The sequence below is a fragment of the Pipistrellus hanaki genome, assembly GCF_964339955.1.
Source record: "Pipistrellus hanaki genome assembly, chromosome: 4".
Taxonomy (NCBI): Eukaryota; Metazoa; Chordata; class Mammalia; order Chiroptera; family Vespertilionidae; genus Pipistrellus; species Pipistrellus hanaki.
Window position 1 is genome coordinate 91,888,536 of NC_140506.1, and position 21,384 is coordinate 91,909,919.

Below are 21,384 nucleotides of genomic sequence, written 5' to 3' on the forward strand. Positions count from 1 at the left end.
CCAGAGCACAGCCTGGAGGGGATGGATCAGGTGGGCACGTCCCCAGGTAATCCCCTCTGTTGTGGGTTTAATTATGTTTTCCAGTCCTCCCCCCTGCCACTGACCTGGAACATGAGATGGTCTTTGCAAAATAGGTAAAATGAGGTCATGGACAGGAGCCCTCATCCAAGATGACTGCTGTCCTTCTAAGAGGGAGGAGATTTAGACACAGACACAGAGGAGAGCAGCCATGTGATGATGGAGGAGAGAGAGGGTGATGCAGCCACCAACCAAGGAAGGCCAAGGGTTGCTGACAAAGCCGAAGCTGGAAGAGGCAGGACAGAGCCTCCAGAGGGCACACAGCCCTGTGCCCCCTGGTCTCAGCTTCTGGCCGCAGAGCTGGGAGAATGGGTGTGTGGTGCTCGAAGCTGCCTGACCTGTGGTGCTTGCTTTTAGCAGCCTCCGGACCCAGAGGCTCCTGGGGCCCTGCCTGTGGAGAGGGAGGGACTGGCTGCAGAGAAGGGCGTGAGCAGCACAGCGGCCGGGCAGAGGGAGCCCACGGAGGGAGGCTGCAGGGCAGAGGTCGGCGCTGCCCCTGTGGGTCCCTGCCTCCAGGCCTTCCTGAGGCCTGGGCTGTGGCGTCAGGCTGTTTCCACATTGCCTGTCTGGGCTGTGCCGTGCGGTGTGTCAGGGGAACCTGCTGGGGGAGCTGGTCCGGCTGAGCAGGGCAGCCTCGTGGCTGCTGCTGTCACACTCAGGAGGCCACAGTGAGGAACCATCATTGTCTCTATCACCTTCTCGGGGACAAAAGAGCTTGAGGTGCTGCCGCCCGGGGCCTGCTGTCTGCTGCCCCCACTGTGGTCCTTGCACAGTTAGGCATCTGCAGGGTCAGTGTCTCCAGCTCAGCACCTTCCCGCCTCTCACAGATGGAATCTAGGGATTCTTGAACCCCACTTTTCCAGATAAGACCTTCAAAGTCTTTCACACCTTTGTGTCCGGTAGTTCTCCGGTACCTCCCACTGCTCCTGGTGACAGATGATGGGGGGGGGGGGGGGGAGACAGTGTTCTCCAGGTGACTCGGTAGTTTGGTCGGGATGTTCTGATGCCGGGGTTGGGGGGTCGCTCAGTGATTCCCCCAACATCATCTCTGGCCAGTGGTGCATGGTCTCCTCTCTGCTCTGGGCCCTGGTTCCCAAGCCGGGCCACGTCGGGGTGGTACCTGCAGGCAGTGGTGATGACACAAGGGTCAGATGCAGGCCCTGGGCCTCGCCAGGCAGTGCTGCTCCCTTGCATCATGGACACGAGGCCCCTTGCTTTTCAATGTGCACAACAGGCCTCACACCACGGAGGCGGGAGGCGGGAGCCAGTGGCTCCCAGATGTGCGTGCCTGAGCGCCGCTCATTGGCAGGAGCCCTCACATACCCCCCCCCCCCCCAGGGGCTGAGGAAGGGTAGCTGGGGATGCCTCTCTGGCTGAACCCTATGGCCGCTCTCTGTGTGTACCACAGCTGGCTCCCCATAGATTTGCTTATCCTGAGGACTTACCTTCTTTGGAAGTCACACATCTCTTGCCCCGTATTTCCTGCTGGATACAGTAAACGCCTCTCATTAGAAAAGGCAGCAGCCCCCTCCCCAGCGTAGGCAGGTTCCCCTGTTCCTTGAGTTGCACTTTGCTCAGCTCGTCCATTTGAATGCAGCTCCTCCTGCAGCCTGGGCCCCCGCTGCTCCTCCAGGACCCTGTGCAGGAGACACGGCTGTGCCTCTGGCGTGGCCTCTCCGTGGGCAGCTCTAACCTGAGGTTGCTTGTAGGACGTGGTCCAGGGGGCTCTGTGACACTTGGCACCAGGCAGCTGGGGGCGGGGCAGGGGCAGGAGCCTCCAGAAGCCCAGTTCGCTCACCCAGAGAAGCAGGTCTGACTAGGGTCCCTGTGGTAGGTCCCCTGGGCTGTGGAGATGTCTGTCCTAGGGGCAGGGGCAGGGTAGGGTGACTTTGTGGCCTCTTGAAATGAGACCTGGTGCATCTTACCAGACATCAAGGGAGACTTAGGGGATCCTCAGCCACCAGGGGGCACAGGGCTTGGCTACATGGAAGAGGCCCACTTCAGGGGGGGGGGCTGGGGGCCCCCAGAAGTGGGGTGTGGGGGGAGAAAGGTGCTTAGTGGCAGAACTCCTGAGTGCTGTGCCTTTGATGCCACCACGCTCTCCTTTGGACGAGACCTAACTTTGGGTTGGGAAGGCTGCTCTGGCCCACGAGGTGTGTCCCAGGGTGTTTCTGCCTGCTCCCCCCCCCCCCCGGGCATTTCCCTAGGGTCTTGGGGCCACTCCTTCCCTGAGCTGATCCTGTGGGACCCCAGAGACTCCTGAGTCATGCTCCTGCTTAGGAGGCTGGTTGGCCCGACCTCAGCCACCCAAGGACAGCTTCCTGCTCTTGTGCCGAGACAGTGCTGCTCCGTGCAGCTCCCTCCGCCCTGCCCCCTCCGCCCTGCCCCCTCCGTCCTGCCCCCTCCGTCCTGCCCCCTCCGCCCTGCCCCCTCCGCCCTGCCCCCTCCGTCCTGTCCCAGAAGGGTTCTGAGGAAAGCTTTTGGGGGCGGAGGCAGTCTGAGGGCCCCACCGTTCCATTCCCGTCTTGTTGAGCAGACGTGCCTGGGGTGCGTGGTGTCCTGGGGAACAGAGGGGGCGGGAGGGACCCGCTGAGGGTCAGGGTGGAGAACAGGGTGCGGGTCACCCTGCTGTGGCCCCGGTGTAGAGGTCGGTGCTAGTGCGAGAGCAGCCGCACGCCATGGACTGAGTCGCTTTCCGTGGATGGCACCCTCCTGGAATTCTCCTTTACTGGTTAAGTATGTTTACTTGGTCAAATGTCATCCCGTGACATTGAAACCATAGAAGCCAACTTCAGTGAGGTGAGGCCTGCTCTGGACCACGTGGGGGCCTGGAGGCTCTGGCTCTGCGGGAGGAGAGTGAGTCCAGCTGGAAGGCGGGCAGGGGTGCTCCTGGCCCCCAGCTCCGAGGCGGGGTGTCCCCGCTCCCCGGAGAGCCAGGCATCTCCCTGCTGCCGCTCCGAGAGTTTCTGAGCAATAACAGGTGTCTTGTTGGACAGGTTCTGCCTTAGATCTCCATCTTAGTGACGTAAGCCTCGCTCCCCTGGATAAGGAGCTGGACGAGCAGGACGGAAGTGACCTGGGACCCACAGGTAAGATGGATGACGCCTGGCGCTCTTGTCAGGTGGCGGGGCTGGCCGGGTGTTCCTTTCCAGAGTCCTTAAACGGCCCTCGGGTGGGAGAGGCCCTCCCCCTCCTCCAGGACCCTGCAGCCCTGGCAGGACCAGCCTCACAGCCCCTCAGTTTACCTCCATCGGAGCAGAGTGGCCCCTGCAGAGACGGGCATGGGGTGTGCAGAATGGGGACACAGGCGGCCAGCCTTCACAGCCTTCCGAACGGTTTAACCACTGCTTTGGATGAAGATGGTATAAACATGTACTGAATCGTTTTCTCTGGCCTAAAAGCTCATCTTTTTCTTCTTTTTAAAAATTTTTTTTTTTAATTGATTTCAGAGAGGAAGGGAGAAAGAGAGAGGTGTAGAAACATCAGTGATGAGAGAGAATCATTGATGGGCTGCGTCCTGCACACCCCCTAGTGGGGATCGAGCCCACAACCCAGGCATGTGCCCTCACAGGGAATGATGAACTGTGACCTCCTGGTTCATAGGTCGATGCTCAACCACTGAGCCACACCAGATGGGCCTATCTTTTTCTTCCGATGTTGAAACAAATTAATGTTTCTGGGGGCCCTGAAAGTACTGGGGCCACCATGCCGGAGGGTGTCTGGTCTCTGGGACCCTGCTGAAACCCTCGTCCCGCGCACTTGCCGTTGGTGTGAGTGGCTGGGGACTGTGGACACATCTCGGCCTGGGGAGCTCTGTCTCTGCACCGCCACGTGGTTGCTGCAGGCCTGGGACCCCCAGCACCCTCCCCCCGTGCCCCCTTGCCCTGGCTGCTGCACCCCAGCTCAGAGGCAATGCTGTGCTGTTTCCTGGGCAGCGGGCTGCTGCTGCCTCTCACTAACCCGGCCCCTCCACTCTGCACAGGTCAGAGGTCGCTGGGGGGCTCAGAGCCCGTCACCATTCCTGGCTGCCTGGCCCGCTCCCCATCCCTGCAGTCCGCGTCGTCCCTGTCCACCTCCCCGCTCAGCTCGCTCTCCCAGTCCCTGTCGGGGCCTCTTGTCTCCTCGGCCATGACGCCCCCCCAGCAGCCGCCACCCCTCAAGTCGGAGCCCAGGGTGCTGGGCTCCTCGGCCTCGTCCTACAACTCCCTAGGTGAGCTGGGGCTTTGGGGGAGGGCTACCTATAGTGACAGCTTACTGCTGACCAAACCGAGGTGTGCGGGTGGGTGTGCCCACTTGGCTGCCCTCATTGCAGACTCCACCATGCTGCCCTGCACGCTCCCTGTGGTGTGGGCCTTGGCGTATATCCCAGGCGGCCCCTTGTCCACGTGTCTGCTGCTTTGCTGGCGGTGCCCTGGGGCTCTGTCAGGGGCTCTGTGCCCTGGCCACTGTTGTGACTGCAGCGTGACCTGTCGTGTGCACTCACCCGTGCAGTGGCGTTTCCGAGGCTGTGCGGGGCGATGTCACCAGAGACCCAGCACAGAGCAGGCGGATTTGCAAAAACAGGGAACAGTGCCATTTATTATTTTTCATTTTTCTTTCATTGAGAAGTGTTACTTGTTTTGTGTAACCTGTTATACTTTAAAATAATTAGTATTTTTTTAAAATATGTTTTTATTGATTTTTTACAGAGAGGGAGAGGGATAGAGAGCCAGAAACATCGAGAGAGAAACATCGATCAGCTGCCTCTTGCACACCCCCCACCAGGAATGTGCCTGCAACCAAGGTACATGCCATTGACCGGAATTGAACCTGGGACCCTTCAGATCCTCTATCCTCTGAGCCAAACCAGTGTCGGCAAGAATTAGTATTTTTAAATATCTCTTTAGTTCCTAAATGGTCATGCACCACCTAACAACTTTCTGGTCAGCAGACTCCATATGTGACGGTGGTCCCGCAGGGCTCCGATGGAGCTGAATTGCTCTAAGAAATGGAAGGCTCTGTGGCTCAGAGGAACTGTCTTCTCTGGTGGGAACAGTCCCTGTGGAGCTTGGCAGTAGATTTCCTCTCAGCACCTCAGCTCAGGGTCGGTCAGTCCAGTCCGCCAGTCGCCAGCCTGGGTCAGCACAGAAGGTGCTCCACCCTCAGCACACTGCTGTCCATTGTTTGCTGAGGACCTAAGCTCCCGTTCCGGTCCACAGGAGTGGCTTAACAAGGGCTAAGTGCCACTGCCACTTCTTTTTTCTTTTTTCAAATATATTTGTATTGATTTCAGAGAGGAAGGGAGAGATAGAAACATCAGTGATGCGAGGGAGTCATTGATTGGCTGCCTCCTGCACACCCCCTACTGAGGATGGAGCCCACAACCTGAGCATGTTCCCCTGACTGGAAATTGAACCGTGACCTTCTGGTTCATAGGTTGGTGCTCAACCACAGCCACGCTGGCCACGCAGCCACTTTAGAAGATGATTTCTGGCCCTGGCTGGTTTGGCTCAGTGGATAGAGCGTTGACCTGCGGACTGAAGGGTCCCAGGTTCGATTCTGGCCAAGGGCACATGACTGGGTTGTGGGCTCGATCCCCAGTGGGGGACGAGCTGGAGGCAGCCGATCAATGATCCTCATCATTGATGTTTCTCTCTCTCCCTCCCTCTTCCTCTCCCTTCCTATCTGAAATCAATAAAGAAATATATATTAAAAAAGAAAAAGAAAAGATTTCTATGGTAGTGTAGAGCCAGCCTGTCCCTGTACTTTGGAAATCTTTTCAGGTTATGATGTAAAGCATAGGTAAGGCTTTTCTTCTTCCATTAATTCAGTGCCAGTGAGAGCCCTCTATGCCAGGTGAGTCAATAGAACCCAATTCCCAAGTCAAAATATTGAGTCCTCAATTCTACCCCCTCTCCATATTAAACACTCTCTTTTTTATTTATTTATGAAAACCACAAGGTTCTTTAATCTGACCACTGCTCCAGCATGCAGTAGCCAAAACCACATGGCCATGACGGTGCCATGTTCCTTTCTCTCCCCTCTTCAGTTTTATTCTGACTAATCCTCACTCCCTCCTGGCAGTTGCTGTTGTGATCTGGGTCTCAACCAGACAGTCTCTCCTTGCTACTTGCAGCTTCAGTGTTGTTGCTGACCCTGTCGGGAGGCAGCAGAGGAGGGTGTGGGGCGGTGTTTGTAAAGTCTGCAGTTGTGGCAGTAATAACCTGGGCTTCACTCAGCTCACCCAGAGCAACTGCAGGCTTGCAAGCTCAGTACTAAGTGTGCCACTCTATCTTTTACACTGTATTTTTACTGTATCTTTTGTATGTTTAAATACACACAGTTACCATGGTGTCAGTGTCCTACAGCATTGCGCACAGTCACAGGCAGTACAGGCCTGCAGCCCAGGAGCAATAGGTGTACCTGCGGCTACACTAAACCATTTCTGTTTGTGTAAGTGCACTCCGACGGTGCGTTTCTCAGTTTCCCCTGTTGTTAAGTGACACGTTTTCTCTTGTGGGAGTTCTTTAAACCAAAGCTCCTGGGGGCCTAGGATCCCGCATGTGTCAAGGATTCCTGAGACCAGAGTCTGAGAAGTCCTGCTCCACAGGCGGCAGTCACAGGAACTTGGAATTCATCTTTTCTCTGTTTAAACCCCACAGGAGGCTGGAGGGGGCCTGGCTGGAAGGTCAGGGGCAGCAGCCTTGTCGGTGGAGTCCCAGAGGCCCAGGTCCTGCCTGGGGTGTCTGTAAAGTCCAGCACGCCTGGGCTGACCTCTGTCTCCTCCACCCTCAGGTTTGAATGGCGTCCCTGGGAGCATCTGGGACTTCGTTTCCGGCAGCTTCTCTCCCAGCCCGTCCCCCATTCTGAATGCCGGCCCCACATCCACTGCAAGTGCAAGTCCAAATGGCGCCGAACTGGCGCGGGTCAGGCGGCAGCTGGACGAGGCCAAGAGGAAGATCAGGCAGTGGGAGGAGTCCTGGCAGCAAGTGAAGCAGGTGAGTCCTGGGGAGGTGCCAGGCTCAGGGGAGACCAGGGTGCCCCCTGCCAGCCACTACAGCCCCCCGTGTTTCAGGCCTGTGACGCATGGCAGCGGGAGGCCAAGGAGGCGAAGGAGCGTGCGCTGGCCGCGGACAGCGCCCGGCAGCTGGCACTGCAGAAGAAGGAGGAGGTGGAGGCCCAGTTCAGGCAGCTGCAGGAGGAGCTGGAAGGCCGGGGCATGTCCACACTGCCAGGGCTGCGAGGCTGCAGCGACATCGGTGCCATCTCGCTGCCCAAGCTACAGTCGCTGCAGAGCCAGCTCCGCCTAGATTTGGAGGCGGTGGACGGGGTGAGTCCTGGCTTCAGCTTCCGAGGTACCCGATGTCTGCCCCTGGCAGTGTGTGGGCCAGATGATGGCTGGGGCCTGGCCTACCTCTCCTCCCCCTCCCGGGCGGTCCTTCTCATTAGCTCCTCAGATGGCAGCTCACGCTCTGCTCTCAGGAGTGTGTGCACCACCTCTCCTGCCAGTCTGGCCCTCCCCTTCCTTTCTGGAGTCTGCCACGTTAGCCCCCTCCTGTGCCCTCATGGATAGAATCACGCCCCTCTTACCCCATACACTGGAACCATGGTGTATGTCTGAGGCGGGTCACTGATCACCTCTTTGCATGATTTCATTATTTTTTTTCTGGAGTAGCAAAAACCTGGTGTTCCGCTCAGCTAGAAACTTCTCCCACACCAGGGCATTTTGTTAGAACTCGGAGCATCTGGAAGGTTCTAAAACCCTGCCTCTTTCTCCGCTTCTGCTGACTGTGGCCAAGGTCTGGCTGCAGTGCACATACCTGATCGCTCCACCAGTCCCTGGGCTGTGGCTCTTCCCCTGGTCAGAGGGCTGGGTCTCAGCTCAGGGTTCCACTGAGCCAAATCTGGACTCACCAGCCACATCCTGGCCTGGTCCTTCCCACGCAGGCTTAGCCCCCCAGGAGCCAGGCTTCCACTTAAAGGTCTCCGTGTTCCTGGGGTGACCCCTGCACGGGTGTCCATCCAGTCCTGAGCCTTCTTGCGCTAGCCATTATCTCCACGTGTTCTCCGTCACCTCTGGGGCCACTGGTGGGAAGGGGCCTTCTGTGATCTGCCAACGTCTCACCTGCAGGTGATCTTCCAGCTCAGAGCGAAGCAGTGCGTGGTGTGCGGAGAGCCGGCCCGCGGCGCCGTCCTGCAGCCCTGCCAGCACCGTGTGCTCTGTGAGCCGTGTGTGGCCAGTGCGCCCGAGTGCCCCTACTGCGAGGGTCAGCCCCTCCCGTGGTGACGGCAGCCATGGTGGCCTCACTTCCTGGTGCCACCGACGTCGGGACCCCGGCCCAGCTGCATCCAGTTCCATGGTATTCTCCTCGTAGACCTTAAGGCAAACCCACAGCACCACCTGCCCCAGCCCAGGTTTGGGTGGGCCCAGTAATTACACGGGGTTTGCGGTCCTGACACTACTGTGACCACATCCTGGGAGTTCACGTCCCGGCCAAGCACTTTGTAAACAGGAACTGACGTGGACGGTCTCAGCTGCTATAAGCTGCTTTCTAGGTTCATGTCTTTTTAATATGCATATGAAGCTTTGTATTGTACTGTGAACTTAAAATATTTCCTATCAGTTTATTGTAATTCATATTATGGTAAATATATTAGATTTCATATTCTGAAATTAGTACTTATGAAATGAGCATTTATCTAGTAGTGAGAGATGCCTAGGATTTTTATAGGTTTTAAATTAAGTGCAAATAGTATTTATAGCAGAGTGGTTATCGGGAGACATACTTTTAGATGTTTTTAATTTTATGAAAGGAACTGTTCCTAACCATGTGCTCGCGCACACTAATTGGAGTCTTATTCCCCAGCACCGTGCAATGAGGGCGCTCAGTCACGCACCCAGGACCCGTGGCCAGTTTTTCTAAGAGCCTGTGCCTTGCAAAAGGAGGAGGGTTCCCTTGGTTTTATCTTCTCCCTTCAGTCTTTGTAAGACAATTTGATGTTAGCGAAAAGTGCGACCAAGGGGGTACATCTGTTTTGAGCCGCTTCGCACAGCTTCCTGGAGCTGGCTGCTGGGCGCCCCGCTGGCCCGAGCACCCCCACCCCCGGGACCACCGGGACTCGAGCGGGACAGGCTCACCCACCTTCAGCACACTCGGCTTCAGGCGACACTTCCACACTGGTGTCTGAACTGTGTGTAGGTATTGTCAGTTATCGCGAGGACCTGGCTCTCATGCTGGTCCCTGGCCCCAAGGAGCAGCCTGGCCTCAGGCCAAGGAAGGAATGCCTGAGAACGGGTCGGGCTTCAGTGATGACCTGAACCTTCTGGTCTGCAGTGGGCCATTTTTTCCTAGAGACCTGGGAAGCAGTAGAACTGCTCAGTGCGGCCGCCTAGATGGCCTAGAGGAAGTCTTCGCAGAACCTGCCGTCTGGGAGGCAGGAGCAGGTACCGGCCCTCTAGCCTGGAGTGAAGGCTGTGTTTCTACTTGCCTGGGGCTTTGCCAAAGAGTTTTAAATGCATTTTTAAAGTGCAAAGTGACTAGGTAAAAACTTTTATCAGTGACCAAATTAGAATGTATTTACTATAAGTTTAAAACATTTTTTAACGTAAGACAAATTGATAAAAAGTTATCATTTTAAAGGTGGATCATGACATTCCACAGCTAGTGTGCTACTAAAGGTTAACTATGGACTTGGTTTTAGTAAATCCTTGTTTTTAATTATAGCGATAATGATTTATTAGGTCTTAGAAATCACGTATATTTTGTGCTACTGTTATCATTGTTTAAAATTATTTTTTATTAATATTTATGCACTTGTTTTCCATGTTAGGCCTTCGGCCTTTTTGGGGATAACAGGACAGTGTTTATTACTGATATCTAGCCTAGACATTTTACAGTTATAAACAATTAAGAACAATTAAGCTTTAGGTCTATTTATAAGCTACTCTGGTCAGTTCTGTGGAGTTTGGGGGCCACAGGTGCAGTGCTCACAGGGGTTCCACAGCTGGGGTTGGGGTGTAGCCAGTGAGCACTCACCCTTCTCAGGTCAGGACTGGCTCTGAGAACAGATGTGTGGTGGGAAGACCAAAGAACCACCCAGAATGGAGCTCCCAGGGTGCCCGGCGCAGTGAGGGCTGTCATGTGGTACACTCCCAGGGGGCTGCTCCTTGGGGTCCCCCCCCCTGCAGTGGCCCTGACCTTAGGAGGGAGCCACCCTTTGCAGGCCTCACAGGCTTAGGGTGGGAGGGGAGTGCTGGGTGTAGCAGTGAAAGCGTGTGGTGCTCAGTGTCTCTCAGCTCTAGTGTTCAATATTCCCAGTAATATTCTTGTCATACTACCCGTGCAGCTGATCAGCAAACCTCAACTCAGTGTGTGGACGCTTCACGTGGACTAATTTATGAAAGCCCCCAATCTGTATGTTTGTTCTGAATATTTTAGATGGGAATGTTATTGGAATGGAATTATCTTAACTCAGAAGGTAGTATTTATAAGGTATAATCATTTACTTAGTGAATTGTTTAAAGTTGTTAACACCTGTTTAAATTTTTTTACACTACAGCATTTATGCAATGGTTTACAGAATTCATGGAATTATTTTTATCAGTATGGAATTAAAAATTTGAATCTTTATTTGTCCGTATCTTTTGAGTCCAATCCTGAGAGCCACTGGCCTGGAAGGCACAGAGGAAGCACATCCTCTGCCTGGCGCATGCTGTTCTGGGATGGCTCACTCTGCACTGCGTCCTGGCCTGCTCCTCCTTCCTGCTATAGGATGCCAGTCTGGTCTGTCTTCAGCCCCATCCCAGGTCATAAGGTGTTCCCAAGCAACCCTGGGCTGCCAGGTAGCTGCTCTGCTGTCCTGTCTGTGGGTATCTTGGAGCCCAAGTGTTCAGAGCTGGAAGTTTCTAGCAAAACAGCAGGCGGTGACAGGTCAGGGTCTGGCTCACAGGCAGCAGGTCCCAGTGGGCTTGGCCCCCCAGGTGCGACTTACCCGCAGGCTTAGTGTGGGGGATGCCATGTTGGGTCAGCACACTTTGAAGTCTTTTAATCTCCTTTGATAGTTCTTTATGTGCCTGAAACAGGGAAGTTCGAAGGGCACGTCAGACCCCTCGGTGGGAGGCCGTCTGTGTCCAGAGAACTCGGCTCCCACCCTCCCAATCTGTACCTTCCTGCAGCTCTCCAAGGTCTCAAACACCTGCCCCTGGGCACCGCCTTCCTGTGCGGATTCACTTTCTTCCGGGGCCTTTAAATAGCCAGCATCCTGAAAGAGCGCTCTGAGCAACTTCTCATGGCCCTGCAGGTCAGAGATGGAGAGGGAGCACCCCATTCGTCGCTGGGCTGCACCCAGCCACGGGGTGCCCACCAGTCATGGGGTGCCCACCAGTCATGGGGTGCCCACCAGTCATGGGGTGCCCGCCGCGGCACACCTGGGAAGTGATGAGCTCATCGGCCAGGTCCTGCTCCACCTGGTCCCACCTCTGCTGCAGGGCCGTAGGCAGGGCTGGGTACACTGAGATCCAAGAGAAGCCAGACTTAGCTAAGCCCCGCTACCCCGTCTCCCAGGCCTCCGGCAGCCTACCTAACAAGGAGTGGGGGTGGCAGACGAGGGGCGTCTCGAAGGTCAGCGCGTAGACACAGGTGCTTGGCTCAGACACATGAGCCAGTCGGTTGCTTTTCCCACAGGTAAGCTCCACCTGGGGGAAACCTCGGTTGGAAGGTGGGTAAAGCAGGCGCCCCCTCCCCCAGGGCACACCCTACACAGCTGCACCTTGCTCTGCCGGCTCCGGGAGTGGCAGGAGTCGCCGTCCCTCATCCACATGCCGCTGAAGGTGTTATTGGCGATTTCCCACTCGTGCCAGATGCTGAGGAGCAGGGCAGGAGTCGGGTTAGGCTGGGCTGGGGGAGCGCACCACACCCAGGAGCCTGCAGCTCCTTATTCCCGAACCCGCTCACCCGAGGATCCCGCTGTAGGCATTCCAGCGGAAGGTCTGCTCATGCTGGGTCACGTTGTGGAATGGGCAGAACTCGTACTTGTACCTGGGGGTGCAGCTGCTGTCAGGGCTGTTCCCAGCCCCGCCCCCGCCGCCCCGCCCCGCACTCACGTGGACTCCACCAGGCTGAAGCACTTGCCAGAAAGTCTGAAGAGATGCGCAGGCCCTAGAAGGGGAAAAGCAACAGGCTGAGTCCAGTGTAAGAGTAGGCACATGGAAAAGCAGACAACCCACAAAATGGGCCATCGGGAAAAAGGTTGGTTTAAACTTTAAAAATGGAGCATGAGAGTTTGGGTGATGTCAGCAAAACCTTAGACTAAGCGAGCTCCAAGCTCCTTTCCCTGTGAAACATCTAAAGAGCAAGCAAAACAGGCTGGGCTACCCTAAGAGGAGCTTTGAAAAACAGGTTTACAGCAACCAAGTAGAAGAACTAAAGCACCTTCAAGCTGGTAGCACAGGGTTAAGGCATTTTCTCTTGTCTTGTGCCTCCCCACTAACCCTCCTGGAGCAGGCCGACCTTATCTGCAGCATTCCAACCTGGCTGGGGGCTGCCAGAGGACTGGTCTTTGTTTTGTCAACTCAGACCGCAGGTGGGAAAGTGGGCACTGCTCATGAAGCTGAGGGGGCCTAGAGACTCAGAAGTCTGAAGCAAGACTCTAGGAACTTAAGACATGTACACGCCTAACAGCAAGATGCACCTCAGGCTGCTCTCTAGGCTCAGCATATGCCCAGATATTGGCGAAGACTGCCCCATTATAGAGCCAGTCTGCAAACTATCTGGCAGAGAGATCGGTTTTCAAAGGCCCATTTTTTAATAAAAATTGCAAGGCATACTAAGAAACAGGAACACATTGCCTATTCAAAGGCAAATACTGACAGAACCACCTGAGAGAAGCCTAAACAGACTTATTAAAGACTTTTATTTATTTTTAAATATGTTTTCATTGATTTTAGAGAGAGAGGGAAGCACAGGAAAAGAGAGAAGCATCAATTGGCTGCCTTCTGCATGCTCCCTACTGAGGATTAATCCTTCAACCCAGGTATGTGCCCTGACCAGAAACGGGACCAGCCACCTCTTGGTACATGAGATAACACTCAACCAACTGAACCACACCACCACAGCCAGGGCTACTAAACCTTTAATAACTATCTTAAATATTCCTCAAAGACTGTAAGAAAACACAACTAAAGGGCATCAGGAAAATGATGTGGGCAGAGTTAAACATTACAGAAACCAAAAAATTCTGGAGCTGAAAAATACAACTGAAATGAAAATCACACAAAGGATTCAACAGCAGATCTGAACAAACAATAGAAAAGAATCAGCTACCAGAGCCTAAGAAACCTGTGGCGCACATTATGGAAGTCCCCAAAGGAAAGGAGAAAGGGACAGAGATGTTAGTTGAGGAAATGACTGTCAGGAACTTCCCAATTTGATAAAAGACATGAATCTCCAAGTCCCAGAAACTCCAAACATAATGAACTCAAAGAGACCCACATCAAGACCCAAGAGACAAATGTCAAAAACCAAGTCTTGAAAGCTATAAGAAGTATCTTGTCTCCAATAAGACTATCAGCTGATTTCTATGCAGAAACTTTGGAAACCAGAAAGCAGTGAGATGAAAACTCAACCGAGGTTTCTACATCCAGGGAAAATATCCTCAAAAAATAAGGTAAACAAAAGCTGAGGAACTTCATTGTCAATTAGATCTGACCTACATGAAATGCTGAAGGAGTCCTTCAAGTTAAAATGAAAGGACTTTAATAACCTCCAGGAAAGGGCAAATTACAAAGCCAGCATTGCAATTCTGCTTTGTAAATACACAGAATTTAAAAGACAAATGCTTAAGAAATTATAAATATGTTAGCATGTGCACAATGTTTAAAAGGTAATCTGTAAAAACAACAAGGTTAGTAGAGAAACAGCTGTGTAGGAGTGGTTTTTATATATAATTGAAGTTAAGATAGTATAAATTCAAATAGACTCTAAACTTGAGGATGTTACATAATCCCCATGGTAACCACTGATAAAAATAACTATATGTAAAGTATACACAAAGGGGAAAAAGTGGAAAACCAGACATGTCACCTAAGAAAAACAGTCAATAAAAACTAATGGGGGGGTGGGGGAGACAATGGTAAAATATGTACACATATAATAATTTAATTTAAAAAATAAGGGGAAAAATAAAAAATAAGCAGAACTGGGGGGGAGGGGGGGAACACACAAAACTAATGGAAGAGCCCTGGCCAGTGTGGTGCAGTGGCTAGAGCTTAGGCCAATGCGCCACAGGGCCACAAGTTTGATTCCTGTCAAAGGCACATACCTGTATTGCAAGTCCAATTCCCTGTCCAGGTTGGGGGTGTGCAGAAGGCAACCAATTGACATCAAGGTCTATCTCTCTGTGTATGTCTCTCTCTCTTCCCCCTCCCTCCCTTCCACTTTCTAAAAATGGAAAAAATATCCTTGAGTGAGGATTAACAACAACAAACTAACCGAAGAAACAAGGGACAGCCAAAACCGGTTTAGCTCAGTGGATAGAGCCTCGGCCTTCGGACTGAAAGGTCCCAGGTTCAATTCTAGTCAAGGGCATGTATTTTTCCCTTCCTCTCTGTAAAAAATAAATAAAATATATCTTAAAAAATAAAAACGCCATAGATTTTTGGGTGTTAATTTTGTACATTGCCAAGTTCATTTATTAAATCTAGTTTTTTTGTGGGTTTTCTGTGAACAATATCATGTCATCTGCAACTAATGATTTTACTTGCTCCTTTCCAATTTGGATTCCTTGTATGTTTTCTTCTTGTCTGATCACTGTGACTAGCACTTCCAGTACCATTGGGATTTGAATATGGATTACATTGAATAACTAGGTCATTTTCAGTAGTTTGAGATCTTTTTTTTTTTTTTTTTTTTTAAATATATTTTATTGATTTTTTTGTACAGAAGGAAGGGAGAGAGATACAGAGTTAGAAACATCAATGAAAGAGAGTCATCGATCAGCTGCCTCTTGCACATCCCCTACAGGGGATGTGCCCGCAACCAAGGTACATGCCCTTGACCGGAATCGAACCCGGGACCCTTCAGTCCCCAAGCCGACGCTCTATCCATTGAGCCAAACCGGTCCCGGCAGTAGTTTGAGATCTTAATATTAAATCTTTTTATTCATGCACACAGGAAATCTTTCTATTTATGTATGTCTTAATTTCTTTCAGCAGTAGCATGGTTTTGGCTATGGCATTTTAAAAAAATATATATTTTATTGATTTCGGCTAGGCTATAGCATTTTTATAAACCAATAATGAATTTTCAGAAAGAGAAATTGAACAATCCCATTTACCACTGTCACAAAAAAATTAAGATACTTAGGAATAAACAATCAAGGAGGTAAAAGACTTGCACTCAGAAAACTATAGAATGTTGGAAAAAGAGACAGGGAGATATAAACAAGTGGAAGAATATACCTTGCTCATAGATTGGTAGAATCATCATTAAATGTCCATACTACCCAAAGCGTCTACAGAATCAATGCAATCCGCCGAAACCAGTTTGGCTCAGTGGATAGAGCATCGGCTTGGGGACTGAAGGGTCCCGGGTTCAATTCCGGTCAAGGGCATATACCTTGGTTGCGGGCATATCCCCAGTAGGGGGTGTGCAAGAGGCAGCTGATCAATGACTCTCTCATCGATGTTTCTAACTTGCTATCTCTCTCCCTTCCTCTGTACAAAATCAATAAAATATATTTTACAAAAAATCAATGCAATTCTTATTAAATTACCAACGGCATATTTTACAGATCTAGAACAAATTACTCCAAAAATTTATATGGAACCAAAACAGACCCAAATAGCTTCAGCAATCTTGAATAAAACAAAAAGCAAAGAAGGATCATGATACCAGATATCAAGTTATACTACAAAGCTACTACACGTTCTCTATCCATGTTCTATGCTCTTCCTTGTTTTAAAGTCCCAAGTATGTTTTTGCTGCAGTCAATACATTATTGCTTGTTTTTCTAATAAATCCTACATAATAAAAGCCTAGGTGGTGACATGCCCTTACGCGACATTGTTACAAGATGACCGTGCCGTGACACTGTCCCAAAATTGGCCACTCTCACGTCATCACAAGATGGCTACCACAAGTTGGCCAGAAAGGGAGGGCAGTTAGGGGCAAACAGGCCAGCAGAGGAGGGCAATTGTGGGTAATCAGGCCGGCCAGAGAGGGTAGTTGGGGGTGATCAGGCGAGCAGGGGAGGGCAATTAGGGCAACCAGCCTGCAGGAGAGGGCAGTTGGGTGTAATCAGGCCTGCAGGGGAGGGCAGTTGGGAGGGAACCAGGCTGGCAGGGGAGGGCAGTTAGGAGCAATCAGGCCTACAGGGGAGAGCAGTTAGGGGCAACGTGGCTGGCAGGGGAGGGAGGGCAGTTGGGGGGAACCAGGTCTGCAGGAAAAGCAGTTGGGGGGCAACCAGGCCTGCAGGGGAGGCAAGTTAAGGGTGACCAGGCCGGCAGGAGAGGGCAGTTGGGGTAACCAGGCCAGCAAGGGAGGGTAGTTGGGGGAGACCAGGCTGGCAAGGGAGGTTAGGGGTGACCAGGCCAGCAGGGGTCAACAAGGCCTGCATGGGAGGACAGTTAGGGGCGACCAGGTCGGCAGGGGGGAGCAGTTAGGGGCAATTGGGCCAGCAGGGAAGCAGTTAGGCATCCATCAGGCTAGCAGGAAAGTGGTTAGGGGGTGATCAGGCTGGCAGGCAAAAGCAGTTAGGGACAATGAGGCAGGCAGGCAGGCAAGCGGTTGGGAGCCAGCAGTCCTGGATTGTGAGATGGATGTCCCACATTGGAGAGGGTGCAGGCTGGGCTGAAGGACACCCCCTCTCCCATGCATGAATTTCGTGCACTGGGCCTCTAGTATAATAAAAGCATAGTATGCAATTATGCTTTTATTATACTAGAGTTCGACTGGAGTTTGACCAGAGGGCGAGGCGGGCCAGGGACAGGGAGGGAAATCCCATATGGTGGAGGCAGTAGGCGGCCAGCAGCCACTAGAGACCCTACCAGTGCACAAATTTCGTGCACTGGGCCTCTAGTTGCTTAATAATAGCGAATGCAAAACTATCCTATGGATTACCAAGCATCAAGTGAAAAGAACGAGGACCAGCATCCACCACCATGAATACAAGACACACAGTGAATGACAACAGCAAAGGCACAAACTTATACAGTGGTACTGTTTTAAAAAACAATGCAAAGGCCACAAAAAAAAAAAACAAACACCCATACTACACGTTTTCTACTTGTACGCTTATGCATAAAAAAGCATAAAAGTCGTATGAGAATGTTCTGAACTATCGCGCACTCAAAAATAACTGTAAAAGGCTGACAAACCAATGCATGAGCCTCTAAGCCCTAACTTCCAGGGCCCCTCATCCGACGCCGTCCTTCCCTACCTGGCCCCCCTGCAGCAAGCTCCCGAGCGCTGACCCGGTCCACCCCGGGCTCCAGGCCAGTTCCCCGCTCCCTTCCTGGCCACTACCACGCCGGCTGCCAGGGAGCGGCACTCACCAGACACGGGTGAAGGGTCCCTCTTGGGCTGCAGGCGACTGGTCTGGGGCAGGAACGGGTTGTTGAGCCTGCGGGGATTGGTACGGTCAGGAAGAATCCGGGCCCTAGGTCGCCCCTCGGCCCGGCCCGCGGCTCCACGCAAGGCTGCTCACCCGAACGTGTTGGGCTCCTCCACCACCTTCATCTTGGCGGCGTCCGTGAGCGCGGGTCCTGTGGGGAGCAGGGCGTGAGGAGGCGGGAAAGGGTCGCTCGGGGCTGGGGGATGCGTCGGGAAGGGGCGCGGGGTCCCCGGAGCCTGGGCAGGGCGCGCCAGGGGCAGGACACTAACCATCCGCCGCGAGCGCCAGCAGCAGCAGACGAACCAACGCGGCCGCCATCACTACGGACGCCGGCAGAACGCGCGGTCACGTGGGGCGATGTGGGGTCACGTGGGCGCTGTCGGATCACGTGAGTGCCGGAAGTAGTAGTAGTGCCTGTCGCAGGCTTAGCGTGTGGAGCCGGGCTGCCGTGGAGGGGCTCGCCCGCGGGTCTCCGGGCCCCGGTTTCCACGATGGGCCGCCGGCGGGCAGCGCGCGGGCCGGGGGCCGAAGGCAGCCGCACTCGGCGCCCCGCAGGCCGCTCCCTGGAAGCGTTCGCCGAGGACGTGAGCGTCGCGCTGCGCGGTAGGTGGAGTGAGATCCGGCCGCGGGCCGGGGGCTGGGGTCGGAGGCCCAGGGCAGGTCGGCGGAGCCGCGCGTGACCCGGTCCCCTTCTCTGCCCGGTGCAGCGTCCGTGGAGTCAGAGGCGGCCGAGGACGCGGACAGCCGGAGCCCGGCGCCGCTGCCTTGCACGCTGGCCATGTGGGAGCTGGGCCACTGCGACCCCCGGCGCTGCACCGGCCGCAAGCTGGCCCGCCTGGGCCTGGTGCGCTGCCTGCGCCTCGGTCACAGGTTCGGCGGCCTCGTGCTCAGCCCCATGGGCTCCCAGTACGTGTCCCCCGCTGACAGGTAGGCGGGAGAGGCCGGGGGTGAGAGAGGGAATGGGAATGGACGGGGTGCCTGCCTGGACCCTCTGGCGCATCATTCTGGTCAGGGCTCACCTGTTTATAGCTGTGTGTCTAGTTTGCACCAATTGCCTAGCGTAGAGCCCATAGAGAGAGAGAATAGATCTCAAATAAATGTTTGTCACGTGAAGAAACGAGCCTGTTCTAGTTCCCTAGCTGACTCAGAGTTTGGCCTGTAAAGGTCCCCTGGAAGTTGTTTGGGGCAGGGGAGTGATGCTCTTGTATCTCTAGTCAGACCAGCCTCCAGGGACATACCTGTTCTAGGGCCGTCACCAAGGTGGTGCCGGCCCCCAGAACCCTATGCTGCTCCTGGCAGACAGCTGGTGGCACAGTCGGGTGTGGCTGTCATCGACTGCTCCTGGGCCAGACTGGAGGAGACGCCCTTTGGGAAGATGCGGGGCAGTCACTTTCGGCTGCTGCCCCACCTGGTGGCCGCCAACCCTGTGAACTACGGCCGGCCCTGCAAACTGTCCTGTGTGGAGGCTTTTGCGGCTACCTTCTGCATCCTGGGTGAGTGTCGGGGCCTGGCGGCCTGGCTATGCCCCCAGCAGTGTGTTTTCTACTGGCAAGTCCCAGGAGAAACGTGAGGGTGTGGGCAGAGGTGGTTGATATGGAAGGGTGAGGGTTTCTATCCCAATTCCCACCTAAAAGTTTCCCCACTGTGGGGTTGAGGTGGCAAAATGAATAGCTGGCCTGCAAGCACTCAGGTTTGGCCTGTTATCTTGGCACCTCTGCCCTGAGAGTCCTCCGTCACCCTGGAACTCATCCTCAGGGAATTTATGGTCCAGGGGGATTCAGTGGGCTGCAGAGGCAGGCATGGGCTGTCTGGCCTGGAGGATGGTGTCTGGCAGGCGCTTTTAGCTCCTGGGACCGCAATGGGGACGCTGGGGGCACGCTCAGGATTGGAAAGGGATTGACACCCTTCCTGGGTTTCCTGTTTCTGCGGCATCAGGCTTCTCAGACCTTGCTGTCATTTTGCTGCGCAAGTTCAAGTGGGGCAAGGCCTTCCTAGACCTGAACCGTCAGCTCTTGGACAAGTACGCAGCCTGCTGTGGGCCGGAGGAGGTGCTGCAGGCAGAGCAGGAGTTCCTGGCCCACGCTAAGGAGCGTCCCGAGGAAGAGATCGGTGAGGCCGGGCCTGGGTGGGAGCCCGCCCCCCGGTGGGAGCCAGGACCCTCCATGCCTGCCACCTCTCTGAGGAGCTCTGGGGCGGGGGAGGCTGGGTTCTGCTCAAAGCTCACCTACCCGTCACTGTCCTCTCTGCTCCCTCCATTCAGATCCCTTTGATGTGGATTCAGGTCGAGAGTTTGCAAATCCCAACAGGCCCATGGCTGGCACCCGGTAGGTCCTTAGGCTTCCCAGTTTCGTGACAGCTCAGACCCGGGGCTGTCCTCAGCCTCTGGCCTCAGCCCTTCCTGCTCTGCAGAAACGGGGTGGGAGGGTTGACTTTGGGAATGGGGGTATGGACATCCCACTGAGAGAGGTTTTGGTTTCAAGAACACGGGGCGGATGAGGAATATGTCCACAGCCTGGGGGCTTTTGTGGGTCAGATGGTGCCTTTAGTGAAACAACTACTTCCAGGTCGCCCAGGGACAGTGATGACACTGACAGTGAGGAGGAGTCTGAGGAACAGGGGCCTGAAGCTGAGGACGGAGACTGCAGCAGCCCAGAGGAGGAGGAGACTCGGGAGCAGGGGTCAGAGGCCAGGGCCCCTGCCGAGGTTTGGAAAGGAATCAAGAAACGGCAGAGAGACTGAGGTTCCAGACTTGTATTTTTCAAGGCAGAGCGACGAGGAAACAGAGACAGCAGCAGAACTGGGGGAACGACAGGCCTGGCGGCCCTGGCTCACTGCATCTGCGAGCAGCACTGGCTGTGGGTTCTCTCCCAAGGCTCTGTCACAGCCTTGCTCTGGGTCCGGCCTCAGAGTCCCTAATGAAGCGGCAGCAGGGAGACTCCGTGAGCCTGTTTCTTTGCACTCGGCCTGGGCGCTTGGGGGAACTCTCCGTCTCTAGTGAGGCAGACCCTGGCCAGAAAGGTCTGGGCAGTGGGGGGGGCGGGCCGTGGAGCAGGTCTTGTGTGGGCGCGAACGTGGACGTGAAAGCAGAAGCCAGCATGGAGCCCCTTACGCTGACCCACCAGCCTCGTAGAGGGATCCCAAGGACCCTTTCCTGGGCCTGGGATCCAGGTGGGGGCTGGAGACTTACGATACTCTTAGCAAACCTCCACATGCCCTCCGTGGTGGAGGGTTCTGGAGCCCAGAGAAGCTGAGAGCACTGGCCGTCCTCTCCCTCCACCTGGTGCCCTGGGAGCTGCTTCGCTCAACGGTTCAGACTCAAACGCTGGCCTTCCTGCCTCAGCCTAGTGAGCACCCTCCCCTAACCCCAGCTTCTAAGACAACTCTGCTGCAGCACTGGTGACATTGGGGCTGACATTCTTAGCTGGGAGAGTACAGTCTGGTTTACTGCGGGATATTAAGCAGAACCCCTGAACCTTGTCCGCCGGTACCAGAAGCATCCCTCCTTCAGCCTCCATGTGTGACGAATAAAAACATCTCCAAACACGACCTCATGTCCCCTGGAGGGCAAAGCCTCCCCTCCACTGGGAATCGGGTGCCTGGGGCAGTGGAACCCCCAGGAGGCAGGTGGGGGAGCTCACCTGGTGGCCGGGCCTCCCGTATTCCCTGTCCAGGGGGTAGCTACTGGCCAGGCCCAGCCAAGTTGGCCGCCCAGTTACA

The 21,384-nt window shown here is 54.3% G+C and overlaps 3 protein-coding genes across 16 annotated transcripts in view; 2 read left to right on the forward strand and 1 right to left on the reverse strand.

The window, feature by feature from the left end:
• Nucleotides 1–10,688, forward strand: part of UNKL (unk like zinc finger) — a 47,918-nt gene extending 37,230 nt beyond the window's left edge. For 10 of the 13 annotated variants that reach the window (XM_084881195.1, XM_084881203.1, XM_084881201.1 and 7 more), the window contains 5 exons: nt 3,075–3,167; nt 4,061–4,288; nt 6,853–7,055; nt 7,133–7,387; nt 8,189–10,688. In XM_084881195.1, the coding sequence (XP_084737321.1) occupies nt 3,075–3,167; nt 4,061–4,288; nt 6,853–7,055; nt 7,133–7,387; nt 8,189–8,344 (935 nt within the window). In that variant the 3' untranslated portion in view covers nt 8,345–10,688. The remainder of the gene's footprint in view (nt 1–3,074; nt 3,168–4,060; nt 4,289–6,852; nt 7,056–7,132; nt 7,388–8,188) is intronic. The other 3 variants (XM_084881200.1, XM_084881197.1, XM_084881196.1) reach the window with 1 other exon arrangement.
• GNPTG (N-acetylglucosamine-1-phosphate transferase subunit gamma) lies at nt 10,665–18,057 on the reverse strand. Its single transcript, XM_084881235.1, has 11 exons — nt 17,937–18,057; nt 17,761–17,818; nt 17,609–17,676; nt 12,161–12,215; nt 12,012–12,095; nt 11,827–11,920; nt 11,638–11,752; nt 11,486–11,568; nt 11,224–11,352; nt 11,050–11,131; nt 10,665–10,963 (listed from the first exon to the last, which is right to left on the reverse strand). Exons 1-11 carry the CDS (start codon nt 17,983–17,985, stop codon nt 10,866–10,868), a joined length of 915 nt encoding a protein of 304 aa, XP_084737361.1. The 5' UTR covers nt 17,986–18,057; the 3' UTR covers nt 10,665–10,865.
• Nucleotides 18,057–21,213, forward strand: TSR3 (TSR3 ribosome maturation factor). 2 transcript variants are annotated; one of them, XM_084881225.1, is made up of 6 exons: nt 18,057–18,270; nt 18,375–18,594; nt 18,967–19,160; nt 19,603–19,776; nt 19,928–19,991; nt 20,241–21,213. In XM_084881225.1, the coding sequence occupies exons 1-6, from the start codon at nt 18,159–18,161 to the stop codon at nt 20,404–20,406; spliced, it is 930 nt and encodes a 309-aa protein (XP_084737351.1). In that variant the 5' UTR covers nt 18,057–18,158; the 3' UTR covers nt 20,407–21,213. The 2 variants fall into 2 exon arrangements, with proteins under 2 accessions (XP_084737351.1, XP_084737350.1); XM_084881224.1 differs by having other exon boundaries at nt 18,059–18,270; nt 20,232–21,213.
• The last annotated feature ends 171 nt before the right edge of the window (nt 21,214–21,384 follow it).

Bases quoted from the DNA above. Each gene is read 5' to 3' on its own strand.
- GNPTG (XM_084881235.1), bottom strand. From the start codon at position 17,985: ATGGCGGCCGCGTTGGTTCGTCTGCTGCTGCTGGCGCTCGCGGCGGAT. The intron at 12,216-17,608 runs GTGAGTGCCGCT...TTCCCCTTCTAG, and splicing joins GGACCCTTCACCCGTGTCTG to GGCCTGCGCATCTCTTCAGA. The intron at 11,132-11,223 runs GTACAGATTGGG...TCCCTGTTTCAG, and splicing joins CCTTGGAGAGCTGCAGGAAG to GCACATAAAGAACTATCAAA.
- TSR3 (XM_084881224.1), top strand. From the start codon at position 18,159: ATGGGCCGCCGGCGGGCAGCGCGCGGGCCGGGGGCCGAAGGCAGCCGC. The intron at 18,595-18,966 runs GTAGGCGGGAGA...TGCTCCTGGCAG, and splicing joins TACGTGTCCCCCGCTGACAG to ACAGCTGGTGGCACAGTCGG. The intron at 19,161-19,602 runs GTGAGTGTCGGG...CTGCGGCATCAG, and splicing joins GGCTACCTTCTGCATCCTGG to GCTTCTCAGACCTTGCTGTC.